This window comes from Stegodyphus dumicola, chromosome 1, assembly GCF_044657685.1.
Source record: "Stegodyphus dumicola isolate Sdum_Otavi_A_Nest chromosome 1, ASM4465768v1".
Classification (NCBI taxonomy): Eukaryota; Metazoa; Arthropoda; class Arachnida; order Araneae; family Eresidae; genus Stegodyphus; species Stegodyphus dumicola.
Genome location: NC_140768.1, coordinates 52,610,656 through 52,630,538, shown reverse-complemented (window position 1 = coordinate 52,630,538; position 19,883 = coordinate 52,610,656). Strand labels below are relative to the sequence as shown.

The following is a 19,883-nucleotide window of genomic DNA, read 5'->3' as shown; positions in this document are numbered from 1 at the left end:
TTTATATGTATAAATAAGGAGGGAAAAAAAAAGACTAACATGCTTGGAATGACACAAATACTGGTCTAACAAAACTTAGTGCTAGAAATTATATTTAACTCTGCCGCCATTGACAATATGGTATATGCTACATTGTAAAGTTGAATGTTTGTGATTATATAATGACTTTTCTTAGTAGAATATTTATAATCTTTCATTTTTAAAATCATTTACTACAGCTGCTATAATAGAAGACAGATATGAGACTCCTGGATTCCAGCTACAAATATTCCTCCACCAAAATTGAAATGGAGCTATATAAAGGTTGCAATGTCATTATAAAAGCCCCAAAGCTTTAACAATGATAAACACTTTATTTAATCCAGAATTATTCAAACAGACCATTCTGGTTGCCAAACCAAATTATAGTTCCTAAAAAAAAAAAAAAAAAAAAAAAAAAAAGAATTTTTCTAAACAAACATTAAAAATTAACCTAAAGACTTCATTTCAAAATTTAGAAGTGCCAAAATGCTATGAAAGGATATCAGGAGAAGTGAACAAAATAAAGAAAATAATTAACATTAAAATAAAATGTAAAGAGTACATAATTTTATGTAATTAAAATTAAATAAATTAATGACAAATAGTTAAATAATAAATTACTCTCATTTCTGATTAGGCTAATGATTTTACTCAAAGACTGAGAAGTACCACTGCCAGGCTTTGGTGGGCTCTTAGTTTAAGTTCTGAATCATTCTGAATAAAAAAAAAAATCACTGAAAAATTTTTGCAGATTTAAGATAGCATCAGAATAATTAAAAAAATACTAAAAAGCTGCTTGGACAGACTGACTGATTTTAATTAAGGCAAATTAAACAATGGCTATCTGCCAAGAAAGATGATTGGAAGATACAAGATTAAAGAAATAAATAAAAAAATATAACATATTAATATTTATTAGATAATACATTTAGAAAAAAAGTTACTGTACATATTAATAAACTACATTTTGTTTCCTTTTAATTTGACAGCTGGTGGTAATTTTTTTCAGTATGTTATTGTAGCCTTTATATAGAACACTTAATGAAATTTGTTCTGTAACATGTAATTGAAAATTATCAAAACTGCCTTTGGATCTCATTTACAATTTTACTATACATTGATGATCCAAAGCATTATGACCATTCCCACATTTTTAAAATTAACTTGTTGGGATTACCTGGAGGGCACATGATTAAGTGGGAATGGTATTTAATTGCTGCTAGTGAGTGATGGGAAAGGCTGCTGAGCTAAGCGAATTTGATAGAGGGCAGATTGTAATGGCCCAACGGCAGAGAACGAGTATCTCTGAAACTGTATGACTGGTAGGTTGTATACGATCCACAATTGTTAGTATACATGCAAAGTGGGAAAGTGTCAGTGAAACCAGCAGTAGATGCCAAGGTGTTAGACGTTCAGCATCATCAAAGAAAAAGGACGTCAGAGACTGTTTTGCTTGGTACATAGCAAAATGGGTGCCCGAAAGTAGCTCAGCTGACAGCCCAATACAACGCACTTCACAATGCAAGTGTTTCGGAACACACATTTCAGTGGACCCTGTTGGATATGGGACTGAGCAGCAGATGTGTCACTCATGTGACTCGTGCAATTGACCAAGCATCATTTTCAATTACACCTACAGTGGTCCTGGGAACATAAAGACTAGACCATAGATAATAGGAAGACAATTGCCTTGTCAGATGAATTATAATTTCTCATTCATCATGTCAATGGTTATGTCAGTCAGGGTACGCCATCTTTCAGGTGAATACTTGCTCTCCCTACCCCTGTACAGCAGGTCATACACAGTATTATGCTTTGGGGAACATTCTCATGGACTGCTCTGGGGCCTTTAGTCGTGATAGAACAGGCCATGAAAGCTGCGGACGATCTGAACATAATTGCGGATCAGTTGCACCTTTACATGGCATCTGTCTTCCGAAATGGAAATGGAAATGGAATTTTGCAGCAGGACAATGGCCAAGGTCACAAGGCTAGAATTGTGTTGGAGTGGTTTGAGGAGCATAAGGATAAATTCCAGTTAATGTCCTGGCCACCTAACTCAGCAGATCTTAACCCAATAGAGCACATTTGGGATGTCATCGAGCAGAAGCTTAGAGCTCAAACACCATCATGTCTGAATATCTTCACTTTGCATGACCATTGCTTAGATATTTGGTACAACCTGTGTCCAGTCATCTACCAAGAACTTGTGGGCATCCATGTCAAGACGAGATGCAGCTGTTTTGCAAGTTAGAGGTCCTGCAACACATTATTGATTAGGTGATCATGATGTTTCGGCTCTTCAGTGTATAATATGTACATACTGAAAAGCTCTGTACACTCTTAGTAAAAATATGCTTTATGATAACCTTTTGAGCATCTTATGGGGCATAAATCAAATCAACATTATTAATATCACTCATTCCTCAAAGGTATTTTTATGCTTGCTCATACTTAAAACACAAATGAAATTATTTCATAATTAAATAGAATAATAATATAAAATCAACTGATATATATAAATAGTAACTAATGTGAATGGAAATACTCTTAGTAACAGAAGTGAGTGGAATTGTATTTTCCATGCAAAGTGGTTACAATGCAGTGATGGGTGTAACTCGTTGGAATTGAATAGATTAATGCAATGGTTAAAAGCTAAGCCATATTTATTTAATTGTCTATGCTCAAAAATTTGAATCTTTATATAGCTAACAGGGGTCAAATATAAATAAACTTAAGAAGTCCAAAATCCCAATTGACTGCAATCATACAGAAACTAAAGACTGCACAGAAATTCAAAATGTTAAATATCATTAAAATATTACCTGGATAACAATCACATTTATAGTTGCCAAATGACAAATCAGTACATGTGCCATGTTCACAAGGAAAATTTAAACATTCATCAATTTTGATTTCACAGTGATCTCCAGCAAAGCCTCTACTGCATTCACATCGATAAGTAGCATAATCTTCATCTTGATAAATTTTGCAAGCTCCTCCATTTTTACATGGATTACTTCCACAAAAATCTTCTGTTTCATTGCAATAGTCACCTTTATAGCCTCGTGAGCAAATGCATTTAAACTGAAAATATAAAACATTTTTAACATCATAAAAACTACAGAAAAGTGGAAATTCCAGCTTTTTCCCGCTCATTAGTTCACAGACAAGACTAAACTTACAGAATGAAATAATTATGTAAGTTTTTGGAAATATTAGACACATTGCTTAGTTTAGAAACACTACACGAAGAATTACAATAATTAAGTAAAATTTTTTATTTCATTTCATTCAATTTTTTATTTCATGTTAAAAAAATATATTCAAGGGTATTTCTCATTTTAAACTTGCAACATCATTACACTTTTAAGTGAGTAGTATCTCATAGCAAATAAAAGCACTATTATTTTGTTTTTGTATTTAACTTGTGCTGAGCGTACATATATAGAGAGGTGTTAGAATATGATGACTGTGGCTTTTTATTTCTTTAAGTACTGATTGTAGACATATATACAGTTAAACTCATAAAATACTAGAAGCAAAATATGCATAAATTTTTTACATAGATCATAATATCTATAAAGAGAACAAAAGTCTTAAAATGCATAAACATTATTAAAATAAGGACTGTTCATTTCTTTCTTCATTTGTATGATAAAAAAACTTCATTTCATACTCATCCAATTAATAAAAGAGTTTTATTCTTTTCTTAAGTTTTATTTTTTAATAACTGAAAAAATATTCATTATAATTTTATGTGGTCACGGTCAGTTTAAATCCATTTATGAGTTCTTGGTTTGCAAATTCATTTTTATTTCTTGTCCACTGCAATGTAAAAATACTTAGACAGAGTTCATATGCATTTCTGCACATGGAAATTAAGTACTTTTAAGGACCATTAAAGAAAAAAAAAAAAAAAAAAAAAAAAAGGACCTATCAGAAAATGGGAGCTGGATAAATTCAATAAATTCAATTAAAGAAATTATCTATGCCTGAACTTCACTTTTGTCATGCCAACCTAAGAATAAAATAGATCGTATGTAGGATGTATTATTATTAAGCATAATTTTAAAACAAATTTGAGAATAAAAAAAACTTTAAAAAATTATCAACTACCATTAAATATTTTATACTTATAATAACAAGATATACAGTCAAAAGTCGTTAATTCGGACACCCATAATCCGGAATGATCTATAATCCGGACCTCAAAGGCAAAATCTTTCTGCGCATGCACCGCGTTGAAGCACGCGCAGAATACGTTTTCGCGTGCGCGTTTAATGTATAACGGACAGTATAAGCTAAAATTATCCAATTATCTATTTCAGTTAATGTTGATGATTGCGTTGTTCCTTAATCTTCGAATTGGATCCGGCTTATTATTTTTTGCAGACTGTAAGAGCAATTTTATAAAAGTAAGCTTGAACTTTCGATTATGTCAAATAGAATTTCCGATGCTGGAGCTCCTAAAGGATCTACAAAACGAAAGTATGTTTCGATGTCCATCAAACAAAAAGTGGAATTGCTACAAAAAATGGATAAAGACATATCCTTTGTTTATCTAACCGTTCCGAAATCTGTTTATCACTTTCACGCTGCTCTGCGCTGGGGGGGGGGGGGACGTCGAGGCGCGCAATGAACTGGAAGTTGATCTGTCAACACAATCGTTATCTTCAGGGCAGTTGTTTTTATTTTATTCGGCTTATAATTCCTTACTAAATGTAGTATTTTATCTCGATATACTCCGTCTTTGATATGATTTAAATCAAATTCCTCGTTATTATAAATATCACGAATACAAATCAAATAGTTTTTTGGTTGCAATTTTCTAATTTCGGCTATGCGTAATGTATGCTTTACGCATGCGCGCGTTGAAAGAAATGTTTAATAAAGTAAACAAATAAATATTAAGCTTCTTTTTTTTGTTAATTTTGATACCCTTTAGATCATAATTACTCATTATTTTATAAATTACGGTTTGATATTTTTAATTTTATAATTTCTGCATGCCATCTTACGAGATTTAAGCTGATGATCTATAATCCGGAAAAATCGATACTCCGGAATCGCCGAAGTCCCGACGAGTCCGGATTAAAGACTTTTGACTGTATATGAAAGTAGATTAGTGATGTTTTATTTATGACTTACTAGCAGCTAGGTATATGTTGATTTTTTCTTTAAAACTCATTTTATCACATACTTGCTCAGTCTATAGGTTTAGTAAATAGTAAAGGTTAAAATGAGAAGTAAAATCATAATCAGCATGATTTGTAACAGAAAATTGAGTGTTGCCACCACTGCTGCTTGCCTAGAGAGAGACCTGCTGATCAAAACTAACCTGAAAGCATGATGTAGGCACAGTTGGCAAGTTTTGAAAGTTAGTTGTGCTCCGTCTATCTGATGTAGTTTGTGTTGTAGCTTCGTGTAGAGTTCCTGGGGTTGTAACCCAATTAACATACTTTAAGGCTCCAATAAGCCATTAAGCACCAGAAGTGATAAGTTGTTTTGTATTATTTTAAGTCTCACTAGATGCAAAGAATGTTTTACATTAATTTTTTATATTTTTGTGCTGTATCTTGTGACTATAGTAAATATTAATGAAAGGCAATAACTCACTTTAACATCCAGAGATAACTTTTAAAGGGTGAACAGTTAGTTACAAATAATTAAATAAGGTAGTTAGATACGCTTAGTCATTACAGATTTATATGAATGTTTTTATATTTTAAAAGTATTTGTCAAAAAACACTATCAAAATCATGATCTAATAACATTTCACAGTTTAAAATATATATAATTTATGACATTGATTCTTAAACAACATTACGATAACTACACATCAAAAACAACAAAACATTTATATTTTGTAGCAACAACATATAACAAAAAATTTACATGTATTTTTAATTTTGTAAGGTTTATTTTATAATTTTGAAACCCTTTCCTTTAAATTCTTGTTTTCCACCTATAATGGCAGAATGAGATTTCAGTATCGCGTTTTATGTAAATAAAGTAGAGCAAGTACTTAATGGGAAGTTCAGTCACTTCTGTAGAAGAGCTCAGAAGTTCTCAGTAGAGCGTGTTCTGCTTTTGGGCCACTTCGGTGTTTTAAGCCTATCTTACTACGTATGGCCAAAGTCTTACGTGCCTGTTAGTTGTCGCCAGTGAGGTTTAATTACAGGCCAACTCGGTTAGCTATCTCTGTACAGCTTCGGCTAAAGTTTGGCTAGTTAGAAATTAAAGCGAAGTTAGTTAGTTAGTTTAAAGCAAAGGTTTTCCTTTAAGCCCGAGAGAGAGGCCGTCTGTTAGTAATTCTTTGAGTGAATAAAAGGATATTTTAACCATTCTTTGAAATTATATTTTATAGTTGTAAGAATATTCACTAGACACTTCCCTAAAGTTCTAGTAGCCAAGGATATGTAAATTAACCATAATGTTTTCATTTGAAGACCACCCAGATATTTTGGTTAATTTATATGAATTTACTTCTCTTTAAGCATCTTTTTTTAAGAATTAGAAATTCGTTTCAATATGCAAACTAATGTTCCCGCTAATTTCTGCGTGCCTTATCATTCTCTCACCAATGTACTTATGAGGTTTCACTTGATCTGGTAAAAGTTAAATAGTCCAACCCGCTGTCAGATGTGAAGTAAATTACTGCCATGTCTGAAATTACCTACAAAGTCAGATAAAGTTTTAAATAAACCTCTTTTTTAAAAAAGTACTTAGAGCATAAAGGCAAGTTTTTAAGCTAACAAAATCAACTACAGCTCGTGGTGATGTAATTAAATAGGCACAGTCAAATTCAAATTAAAAATGTAAACTAATAGTCAAAGACTACACAATTTAATTTGAATCTATGCTGGCTCAGTAACTCTTTCATTATAATAAATTAAAATGTCGGCAACGATAACACGACGAATAATTACAAATCATCAGAGCTGGCAAGAGCTAAAGCAGCATGCAAGAGGAGGCCAGAAACACACTTTCTCTTACAATTCAAAAACTCCAGTTTAGAAACTATCTGACTAATTTATGCTTTGGTGAGCCCTTACTGTACTCAAACCTACACAAACTCATTTGAAAAAACCTAAATGCATTTTGAACATATTGAAAAAGCTGCAAATTTTACTTCTTTAATAATATGAACATTCAGAATAAATATGAAATGACATATATGGCAAGGACTGAAATTTTGTTGCAGAATTTTTAGAATTTAGCGACACACCAAATAACAAAAATCTAGTTGGCAAAACTTTCAGAATTTAGGACCCACAGAGATTGCATCAGGTAAGAAAATGCCTAGCGCCAGCCCTACGTATGATGCATTGAGACATATAATATAAATCTTTTAAATTGTCAGTTTTCAATTCTTTCATAAACAGAAAATTTCCTTTGTATAAATTCCTGTCCATGTGATAAGATTAGAAGAACTTCTTATATTTTCCATTCTTGTATCTAGTGAAAAGTAGAGAAAATAAACATATTAAGAAAAAAACTTCTAGTATCAGAAGTAAAACATTCAAACATTATATTTTCATTGTCCTTCCAAACATTCTCCAAAAAGTACGAAATTCATCACAAACTTTCTGTAAAATACACCCAATATGTGTTAATACTATGAAGACATTTTTCATTTTGTCAGATTTTTTTGGAATCTTCTAGAATCGTGGTTCTGTAAACCTTGCATTTAAATCCTTCTAAACTGTCAAAGTTGCATTGTCTAAAACCCTAAAGAAAAATTACCCTTACCAATTCTGTAAGAGCAAAAGCCAGATTTTTTTTTAAAGAGGTTAAAAAAAATGTAAAATTAATTTTATAGAGAAAACTGATGCATATTCTTTGAATTCTGAATATTCTGAGACAATTACACGGGAAAAACTCTTACCACGAAATTTTTTTAAAAAAGGCACTTTTAATTAATTACGTAGCTACTTTGCTTTTGCTAAGAATCGTTTCGTAAATTGTGCTTTATAGCATTTATTACCTTGTTTATTTTTCAGATTCAAAATATTGTACAATAAACTGCCAAAATGGAAAGTAATGTCACTTTATCATATGAAAGCGAAAAATACAGATGCTTTACTTTAATGTTATTTCTTAAATATAATTTCAATATATTACCATTATTTTAATGATTTTCAATGTTATAATGTTTAAAAAAATTCAGATCTTAAAAATTTTCTATAGAAACTGATCTTAAAATTGCCAAAATGTTGATAAGTCACCAAATTTGGAACCATTTAATAAAAGAATTAACATCCCCAAAAGCGAAAAGCTTTTTAAGAGCTCTTTATTAAAAAAAAAATTAAATAATTTCGAAATGCTTATGTTTTACTTGCCCAGAAACTGGAGTATCCAACTTTTAATTTAGAAAGAGGAGCAAATTATAAGTCATGAAACCATTCAAAAAATAGTCATTTTTTTCACATTTGTCAGTGAACTGCCAAAAATATCCCTCCAAAATGCTAATTCCCACTTAAAATGGCAGTCGTAAAAATACACATAAATTTCAGATGATTAAAATTAAGTACCTTCTGCCAATTTTGGTTGAAATTAAGGACTTTTAAGGACCAAAAATCAATTCCAAAAAACGTAAGGACTTTTAAGGACTCTTAAGATTGTACGAACCCTGTTAGAGCTATTACTATTTTTCCATTATCAACCCTGTCAAATCTCGTATGATTAAATTAGGTGATGCACCTTCAGCTTGCACATAAATTATAATCATTGCTTTTTTTTTTTTTTTTTTTTGTAAGCTTGTAAAACTTCACCTTCTGTTATACTGGGTTATTCATAACTCCCTCTGAGGCTATAGTAAAAAAAAAAAAAAAAATGATGAATACAAATAATAATAATAATAATAATAATAATAATATTGCACTAAATGCAGATTTTCCTCTGCATTTAGTGCTGGAAACAAGCATTCATTGTGCCTATTCCAAAACCAGGCCAAAGCCTTTCAAATCCTCAAAATTATAGACCTATCAGCCTCCTATCATCGTTATCGAAGATATACGAATTTGTGTTACTTAAACGCCTGAATGATTTTCTCCGAAATCACAACGTTCTGATTGACGAACAATTTGGATTTCAAGCAAAACACTGCACTACGCACCAACTGCTGAGGACAGTGGAGTTCATTTACGAAGGGTTTCGTAACAATATGCTTACTGGCGCTTTATTTCTTGACATAGCCAAAGCATTTGATAGGACTTGGCATATAGGAATCATTATCAAGCTCATACGACTTGACGTTTCAGCCCATTTAATTCATATAATTAATTCGTACCTCACTAATAGATCTTTTTCTGTACGAGTTAATTCTTTCATTTCGGCACCCCGTCCTATACTAAGCGGCGTCGCCCAAGGGTCATTTTTAGGTCCAATTTTGTTCAACATTTTCATAAATGACATACCAAAATCGCCTAGTATCACTCTTGCACTTTATGCAGATGATACGGCCATACTAACTCAACACAAACGCCTTGAAAACTTGGTTCACACCATTCAGAGATATCTCTCCAGCCTTGAGCACTGGCTCATCACTTGGAAAATCAAAATTAATGTTGCTAAATGTGCTGCTATGATTTTCAAACGTATCCCCCTCCTGTACCCTTCCATTAATTTAAAGTTTTTTGACGATTATGTTCCCTGGTCAAATTCTTACAAGTACCTAGGAGTTGTACTTGATTCAAAATTACGCACCTTCACATTGAAAATGTTCTCAAGCAAAAGGTGCTAGAGCCCAACTTTACCTTCTTTTAGCTCGAAAGAGCCATCTGTCAATTAAAAACAAAATTCTTCTCTATACATCAATTATAAGACCTGTCTTCATGTATGCATGTACAATCTGAGGTACTGCTGCAAAAACTCATGTGAAAAAACTTCAATCCTTTCAAAGTAAGACCTTACGTATGGCTCTGAATGCAGCCTGGTACGTCTGTACAGATGTGATTCATTCGGACCTGAACATTAAACCTGTTGATTACTATATTAAAAAACTTAGTCAAAATTTATTCCTCAAAACTGAACAGATTGATAACCGAGCACTCCAGCAGATACCAGCATTCGATCCTGCTATTCGCAGTTCACAGAAGAGACCGAGAGCCGTGATTAGCCGAGACTTCGGCATTTATCCGCCATCCAAAAGGGCAAAACACGCCCTCTCAACATCAGTTCCAGCCCACGCGCCATGAAGGAAGGACGTCTTCAGCGAGCTGCCATATAATTGCTTATTTATCTACTACAACTGCAATCCAAGATCTTCAAGCAAAGTTATCAATCTGTTTACTTAAGAATCACATCTCCCGCAGATTCTAAAATCTGCCTAAGAATATTTTCATCGCGTTCCCATTTATTATTTGCACTCTCATACACATAGCCACATACCAATGAGCCTATTAATCGTAAAATCTTTCCTATCCGCTTTTTGCTTTAGTGTTTGTATTGTGTATAAAAAATTATAAAAACCACAAAAAGTATAAAATATAAAATACAAAAAAATTATAAAAACCTAAAAACTTATAAAAAGATTATGATACTTAAGTTTTTATTATCTTATCTCTATCCCTAAGCTTTCTCGAGCCTGTGGCTCCCTCTATTGAGCATCAAGTAAATCACTTATGCCAAATTTTTCCTATTTCTGCTCACTTTTAGTAATTCTGATGTGGAGGTAAATGGTTTTGAACCATAGGCACTCCGAAAATTGCAAATCATTGGCATTGGCATGCAATTCAACTTTTATTTACAGCCCTTACAGGCGTTCTATGTGTGAACCCTTAGTCACATGGCATATATCAACACAATATTTCAGTTCCTGCCAGACTCTATTAAACATGGTACTCTATTCAACAATATACTATCAACAGTATTGACAGCATGGGTGATCCTTTCACACAGGTCTGTTAAATCAAATAGCAAAGGGGGTACACAGGGTCTTTTACATAACGCCACAAGAAAAAGTCACATGGTGTTAAATCCAGTGAACATGGGGGCTATGGCAAAAGAGATATGTCATATTCGAAAACTCACCCACTTGAATGATGAAGAAATTGTGTGTTAAGGTACTAATGCACATCCTGCAAAAAAATGTGGTGGAGCTCCATCTTGTCAAGAAACAAAGTTGTCATACTCATGTTGAGCTAACTGCAACAATAACCGCAATTTTAGCATATCCATGTACACTACACCGATAACAGTATGCTTCATTAAAAAAAGCCTCATGTGCACATGAGTAGATAGTATAGCACTAATTAACTTTCGGGGATGACGATGTTCCACTACTGCATGAGGATTTTCAGTGCCCCAAAAGCATAAGTTGTAGAGCTGGACAAGTGAAAGGTGGATTTGTCACCAAAAGTCATTTCCTGTAAGAGTCAATCATCAGTTTGGACATCAGTAGAAAAGTTCATTCGAGAAATGCAACCCCTGAACTCAGCACTTGAATCATTTGCAACTGGTATGGCTTCCTATGCAATTTGCATAAACAGCTGATTTCACCGGGCTCCTAAAAACATTTCCCGTATGTCACTTATGGTTTCTGCAGGTGGATATGGCTGATCACTTTGTTGCTTATCACACAAGCATCCAGTTTCTTTGAGTTTGTTATATCACATGAATTGTCCTGTCAGTGGATCTCTGTGTTCAATATTCGAATGAAATGCCTGCTCCACCAACACCACTGATTCCGATTTACCAAATTCTAACAAACAAAAAGCTTTTTGTTCATCCATGAACACCATTTTGATTCACTTACTGCTTTCGTTTGGAGCGGTACAACCAGCTACTGCCAACTGCTATTATAAAAAACTTGAATTGTTTCTGTAATTAATGCAAGGTTTATTCTGCTGTATTAGTTTTTTTACTATAGAATTTTGAAACCCCAAAGGGTATTATGAATAATATGATATATACTTCTGTAGTATCACAATGTTCACAAAACCATCTGAATAAGAGAATCTTAATATCAGCTATGGTCTCTCTTTTTATTACCATTCTGGTGACAATATAGGGTGTCCATAAAGGAATGTCTCAGTTCCAGTGGTATATTATTACTATTTAATTTAACTACTTGCAACAAATAATGCACAGACTGAAGGTAAACTAATCTAGTTTTTTTTCAAATGTTCAATATGTGCACCTACAGTCCAATTCTTCCCACATTTTGGTTAACAAGTCCGAGGTAATAGAAGCAACAGCCTCTTTAACTCTGTGTCTCAACACTGGTAAATCATTAGGTAGCAGTGGCACATAGACATAATCTTTTATAAAGCCCTAAAGGAAAAAAAAAACTGCATGGCATGAGTCAGGTGAATGTGGAGACCAGCTAAAAAGAGTTTTTCCATCCCAACCATTATGATCAATCCAATGGTAAGGGATTTTGATGTTCTATCACTTTCGTACAAAGAGATTCCAGTGGACAGGGGCTACATTTTTGTTGCCATATAAAATTTATAGTTCCAGCTCTACTGCCCAACCAGTGTAATGGTTAGCATCGCTGACTGCCATGCCAAAGGACCCAGGTTCCAATACTGGAGAAGGCACAGACAGATGTTTGTAAATGTATAGTGTCTGTGCAGCATGCGGGTGTGTTATATCGAGAACTATCGATGTGGTATATCATAATCGGACTTAAAGCTACAGCGCAAAGCATTGAAGCACGCACAGTAATAAGAAAATGACTGGAACGCGAATAGCTGTGTATGCAAGTGATGATATATTTTGTATTTATAATAAAAGTAGCATCTAGTTTAAAAGAGTGTGTCTTGTGAGATAAAAGGATACACCCATAAAACCCATAAAAGGATACACGATAGCAGGCAACGATGGATGCGTAATTTTTAAATATAATAAACATGAAGAACAGTTTGATTCGTTTCTAGAGAGATTCCAAAGTTATTTAGATATAAAAAATGTTTCACAGGAAAGTGTTGGAAAGTACTGATTTCTAGTTTATCCGGAAAAATGTACAGTCTCTTGAAAAACTTGCGCACAATCTTTCAGCTTTTTTAAATAAAATATAATTTGTTTATAAACTTTGTGGCTCAATGTTAATTATAAACACTACTCAATTTTTATTATTCTATACTCCAGCACCATGGACAATGATGACTATGTACTTATGTACACATTCGTTCTCATGTTTTGATTTGAAAATATCAAACAGGTTGTAATACATACTCCGGTTTTAGTGTTTTGGATTCATGAATCAACGATCTAACAATCGCAGAATGTTTAAAAGCAGCATATCTTTAAAATTCTTGAAAGAATATCAAGTGTTCCCATATATTTCTTTTTATATTTGCTACATTATTTCTTTAAAAATAATACAGTGATAAGATTTGCTGGTAGCATCCTTTTATTTGAAAAGTGATTAGAAACAAAAGTGAAATGAACACAAAATTGAGGATTTAAAGCTAATTAAGCTAATACAGTCAAAAATCCTTAATCCGGACTCGTCGGGACTTCGGCGATTCCGGATTATAGATCATCAGTTTAAGTCTGGTAAGATGGCATGCAGAAATTACAAATTAAAAATATGAAACCGTAATTTATGAAATAAACAGCAATTATGATCTAAAGGGTATCAAAATTTACAAAAAAAAAAAAAAAAAAAAAGAGCTTAGTATTTATTTGTTTACTTTATTAAACATTTCTTTCAATGCGCGCATGCGTAAAGCATACATTACGCATAGTCGAAATTAGAAAATTGCAACCAGAGAACTATTTGATGTGTATTTGTGATATTTATAATGACGAGGAATTTGATTTAAATCATATCAAAGACGGAGTACATCGAGATAAAATACTACATTTAGTAAGGAATTATAAGCCGAATAAAATAAAAACATCTGCCCTGAAGATAAGGATAGTGCTCACAGATCAACTTCCAGTTCATTGTGCGCCGTGACGTTCATTGTGCGCCGTGAAAGCGCCCATTTTTTTTTCAGCAGTGAATATACATAAAAGTTTTTTTTTTTTATTAAAATGAAGCCATTTTCTTTAAAATTTACATTTTTTTTTAATATAAAAAAAATTTTATTATAGTATAGTCAGATACTATCAATGATAATAAACTGTAAATTTCAGTGTATTTAACTGCAGTAATAATTTTAAATGAAATTAGGCTTAACGAGAAAAATCATCTTGATGTAATACTCTTGGGAGTGTTTGGGCCTGGGAACAGGTTAAAATTAAAAGCTGAAGTGAATAAAGAAATGGTGAAAATGATATTCTCCATAAGCCAGAGTAAAAATGAAATTCAATATCAATACAGTACTTTACATTTCATGAGAAATTTGTGTTAATGAAACTATTTCACCTTCTATATTTGTGCAATTCCAGCAATATAAAAATCTTGCACCATATGAACTATGATATTTACATTCTTTTACATGATTTTTTAAATCTAATTTAAGCTTATACAGTACAAAGTCTGTAATCCAGACGTCCATTACACGGAATGATCTATAATCCGGACCTCAAAGCCACAAACTTACGCATGCGCATAAAGCGTTTACCCCTGTGCACTTTTGATGGTGAAGAAAGTGACAGAGACAAAACGTAAACGAAAAAATTTCGATTGACAAGTTAGTCGGTATTCTCAACACAGCAATTTCAGTACTTGAACAGTGGAACTTTGTAAATGAACAAGAAATTATGTCTGTTTATAGAATTAAAAAGAAAGTATTAGCACAAAAAACGAAGCAACTTAAACAACTTTCATTGAAAGAAATGTTTAATAAAGTAAACAAATTAATATTAAGCTTTTTTTGTAAATTTTGATACCCTTTAGATCATAATTGCTCTTTATTTCATAAATTACAGTTTCATATTTTTAATCATATAATTTTTGCATGCCATCTTACCAGATTTAAATTTATAATCTATAATCCAGAAAAAACCCTAATCCGGAATCGCTGAAGTCCCGACCAGTCTGTATTACGGACTTTGTACTGTATACATGTGTATATATATATATTACCACTGCGCATATGCATGTGCGCAAGCGCAGAATACGTTTTTGTGTGCGCGTTTTATGTATAACGGACGGTATAATCTAAAATTATCTAATTATCTATTTCAGTTAATGTTGATGATTGCGTTGTTCCTTAATCTTCGAATTGGATCAGGCTTATTATTTTTTGCAGACTGTAAGAGCAATTTTATAAAAGTAAACTTGAACTTTCGATTATGTCAAATAGAATTTCCGATTCTGGAGCTCCCAAAGGATCGTACAAAACGAAAGTATGTTTCAATGTCCATCAAACAAAAAGTGGAATTGCTGCAAAAAATGGATAAAGACATGAAGAATGTGACAGAGAGGTTAGTGAAAACGAAAAAATTTCAATTCACAAGTTAGTCGGTATTCTCGGCACAACAATTAACGGGACTTGAACAGCGGAACTTTGTAACTGAACAAGAAATTGTGTCTGTTTATGGAATTAAAGAGAAAGTATTATCACATAAAACGAAGCAACTTAAAACAACTTACATTGAAAGAAATGTTTAATAAAGTAAACAAATAAATATTAAGCTTTTTTTTTTTTTTTTTGTAAATTTTAATACCCTTTAGATTATAATTGTTCTTTATTTCATAAATTACGGTTTCATATTTTTAATTTTAGAATTTCTGCATGCCATCTTATGAGATTTAAACTGATGATCTATAATCCGGAAAAATCGATAATACGGAACCGCTGAAGTCCCGACGAGTCCGGATTAATGACTTTTGACTGTATATAGTACAAAAGCATTAAGTATCTATGCTAAACAACATTGCTACGCTTCTACATCTCAGTGGTCTTACATCAGTGCTTCCAAAATTGTGCTTTTATCACATATATATACATACTAGATATAACAACATATGTTCAGCATGTATAATTAAAAAAGAACTCACCTTTTTTGTTTCTGATATATCAATATTTAAACAACTGCCATGTGCGCATTGAACAGCATTACAATCTAAAATTTTCTGCAAGATAAAAAAAAAAAAAAAAAATGTTATAAAAACTTAATCAACGTGTCTAGGATTAAGATTTCTTTGTACAGTTATCAATTCACTTGTTTTAACTGTATTTGTATCAATAATTTAAATAATATACTCCGCTTAAAAAAAACTGCCAATCAGTGAATAAAAATCTTAACTAACTCCACTTTTGTATTTAAACATAAAATGTAGAACTTACCATTTCTAATCTTATTCTCTATTAAATTTATTCATATAAAAATTCAGATAAAGGCTTGAATCATAACAGTGAATGAACTCTTTGCTTTAAGTTATAAAAATAAAAACTCCCCCCAAAGTGCCTTCAGCTGAGTTTGAAACTTACATTAGTCATTAGAGGTTTTATAATATATTAATTTAGACCAACTGAGCAAAAGCATTTTCATAGCAAACTCAGTTTGAGAATGCAGCATATGGTTACAGTAGAATAATAAAAAAGATTGCAAAAATTAGCTTTAATTACTTACAGTATAATTACATTGTGGACCTTCATAGCTGCTAGGACACTTACAACTATAAGTACCATTTCCTGGAACACAGGTTCCACCATTGAAACATGGCTCAGGTTCACAATGATTGGGATCAGTACAGCTGCAAAATAGAAAAGTCAAACAGCTTTTATTACTTATAAACTACTAAAACACAAAAAATATGTTTTTCTAAAATATTTATATAAATTGCTAATAACGTTAAATATAAAAACTCATCACAAATTTTATCACTTATCTGAATCTACAATTATCTCAAGATTGAAGATAATAGTGTGCGTATGGTTAAGTCGATGAAAGCATTATGATCAAAATCTGTTTTATGCTAATAACTTTCAAATTATATTTAGGCAAAGGGATTATTCAAATTAACACTGAAATATTATTTAACAGCTAAGAGAAATGTTACTTTCTTTGATCATTTCATAAATATACAAATGTGTGTGAAAGGAGTATTTCACGAAAATGAAGGCATTACATAAGCATTTGTTTGCTAAGAGATGGAAGAGAAACATGCAAATTTGGATTTAAGCAAAGTCAAGCAAAGCAACTAAAAAATAAAAAATGCTTAACCTTACACCAAAGAATACAAAGGAATTCTTTGTCAAGTGAATCTCTTGACCATATATATAAATAAATCTCTTATCATATGCATATACCAGTCAAAGTTAAAAGTCATAATGAGGCTTTTAATTTCTCAAATTAGATCACATACAGATGGCTGGAGATGACTTTTATTTCTAGATGAAATACCTCTTTATGTTACTGCATGTATCGTAGTGCTGCATGAGAGCTTGCATATCAACAGAGTAAAAAGACTTTTTAAATCCAAGGGGCTTAGACTGCCTGCTCCCTTTGATGGTTAAAAAAGGTGAAAATACCTCAAAACAATATCTGGACTATAAAAAGTGTATCATACAGTACAAAGTCCGAAATCTGAACTTGTCAGGACTTCGCCAATTCCGGATTTGGTATTTTTTGTGGATATTAGATCATCAGCTTAAATCTAGTAAGATGGCATGTAGAAATTATAAAATTAAAAATAAGAAATCGTGATTTATGAAATAATGAAGTATTTATGATCTAAAGGGTATCAAATTTTACAAAAAAAAAAAAAAAAAAAAAAAGCTTAATATTTATTTGTTTACCTTATTAAACATTTCTTTCATTGTAAGTTGTTAAGTTGCTTCATTTTTTGTGCTAATACTTTCTGTTTAATTCAGTAGACAGACATAATTTCTTGTTCAGTTACATTATTGAAATCCTGTAATTGCTGAGTCAAGAATTCCGACTAACTTGTCAATCGAAATTTTTTTGTTTTCAGTAACTTCTCTGTCACTTTCTTCACTATCAGTAGTGATATTTTCTGGGTCCAGAACCATACTACAGATTTTGCCATTTATTAATTGATTGATGAATGAGAAGCATTGTAATCACAATGGAAAACTTATTTTATATCATTTTCATTTATTATCGCTTCTCCACATTTCTTTACAAACTGCGTTAACTGGAAAATTTTACTTTATTTTTGCGATATCCGAAAACCTTTAAAATTAGCGGCTATCATCATCAAATTTCTTTCACTATACATATTTGGCTATGCATCATGAGCTTGGAGACTAATAACAAGTTTTTCCATTAAATTTTATCTTGTTTTTATTATGTTCTGAGACTATTAAGCCTGAATTGTATTAGTTATTTATTACACTTACATCTATTTCTCGCACATGCTTAAGGCTTATCAGAGTTCTGAATAAAGTGACCACCTGTTGCAGTCTCTGTGGGTCCTAAATTCAGTGACTCAGTGCGGTCATACGAGCCCTGGCGCTGATTCTGGGTTTATCTGAATAACAAATCAGTTATTCTTAATTCAAATAGCCCTAAATGTAATCTTTGGATCTATGAGTATCATCAACAAAATCTATTTTTAGCATATGGAAAGAAATTTTTGGTATAATTTTCCTCGTCAACATTTTTTAGCGCATTTAACTTAAATCTGTAATCAGTGCCAAGCGTAATGTCAACATAAAAGGTTACCATACTCCTTTACTATTATTTAATTCCTAACATAAAAAAAAAAAAAAAAAAAAAAAAAAAAAAAAAAAAAAAATTAGGCATTGTTATATGAGTCACTACTCAAGATGTCATGTGTTGATAAACATGCAGTGATGAAAGGAAAGTATAATAAATAATGATTTGCCAGGTTGGTGTCAGATCAACGATGTATCTATATGGAATGTTTCGGTTTGAGATGTGTGCCAAGCAGATACAGAGCAATGGAACCAAATTACTGATTGTACAAATTTATGCTAAAATGATTGTTTCTTCAATAACAAGGTATTTTATTTAGTGTCGAAGTGAAATTAAGAATCAGGACTCTCCAGATGTTTTATTATGTGTGGAGGGAGGATCAAATGTGCTGCGTAAAGAACAAAAAAAAAAAAAAAAAAAAAACACGGTGGTGGTGGTTTTGAGGTCAGGATTTTAGATCATTCTGGATAATGGACGTCTGGATTTCAGACTTTGTACTGTAGTAACTTTCAGACAAGCACAGCCTTGCAGAAACGACATGTCTTTAGTGATTTAAGTAAGTTGTGTATTGAGAATGATATGTAAATGATATGTATGTTTTTTGAGAATCTGACAGCAGTAACCACTACTGAGGCAGATACTACCCTGGGTTCGACACAGGAAAACCTGTGAAGGACTGGCTCAGATCTGTATCTTGGCAGCCTCAGCCACGGGGATATAAAATCATGAGCCTGGCGATTTTATTTGCCCAGTTGGGAGATACTTTGAGATGAAACTTCATTGGCTCAGTCTGGGTGGGTTGGAGTAAGCCCTCTGTAAAACCAGTACGGCTCCAGGTTTTCTGCAGAGTACTGGGGGGGATAGCATTTTCAGTGACCAGTCAGATCTCTACATGCTCACACTACCACTGTGATATCTGGACGTAGCAACTCCTTGCGTGTGGGGAGAGCACAGTGGTTATAAAGAAAATTTTTTAAAGTCTGCTTCAGTTTAAAATGTTTGACCTTTGATCATCAGTGAATGCTAATGTGTCATCAACTTGCGGAATATATGCATCTATCTGTAGAAACCATAAATGCAGTCATTCACGATGAATACCTTCAATTTCAGGAGATTGTTGCATATTGTATTCAAAAACAATCATCTGCTTGTCTAACAAAGAAGATAACACATGTATAGAGCAATTAAGAAATGATTTATAAATTCCTTTTTTTTTTTTTTGATCAAATTGGAAGTTCTAGCATGGTAGCAATCGTCAACCACAATTCTTTTGGGGAAATTTGACTCACTGCTCACCTCCTGCCTAATATGGGGGCCTCTCAGTTGGG

General features: G+C 32.4%; 1 protein-coding gene across 3 annotated transcripts in view; it reads right to left on the bottom strand.

Moving 5' to 3' along the window:
- crb (cell polarity complex component crumbs) overlaps nucleotides 1–19,883 on the bottom strand; it is a 186,523-nt gene that overhangs the window by 2,707 nt on the left and 163,933 nt on the right. For 2 of the 3 annotated variants that reach the window (XM_085814412.1, XM_085814410.1), the window contains 3 exons: nucleotides 16,504–16,627; nucleotides 15,929–16,003; nucleotides 2,847–3,108 (listed from right to left, as the gene is read on the bottom strand). In XM_085814412.1, the coding sequence (XP_085670538.1) occupies nucleotides 2,847–3,108; nucleotides 15,929–16,003; nucleotides 16,504–16,627 (461 nt within the window). Of the gene's footprint in view, nucleotides 1–2,846; nucleotides 3,111–15,928; nucleotides 16,004–16,503; nucleotides 16,628–19,883 lie in introns of those variants that run through there. The other variant, XM_085814416.1, reaches the window with a different exon arrangement.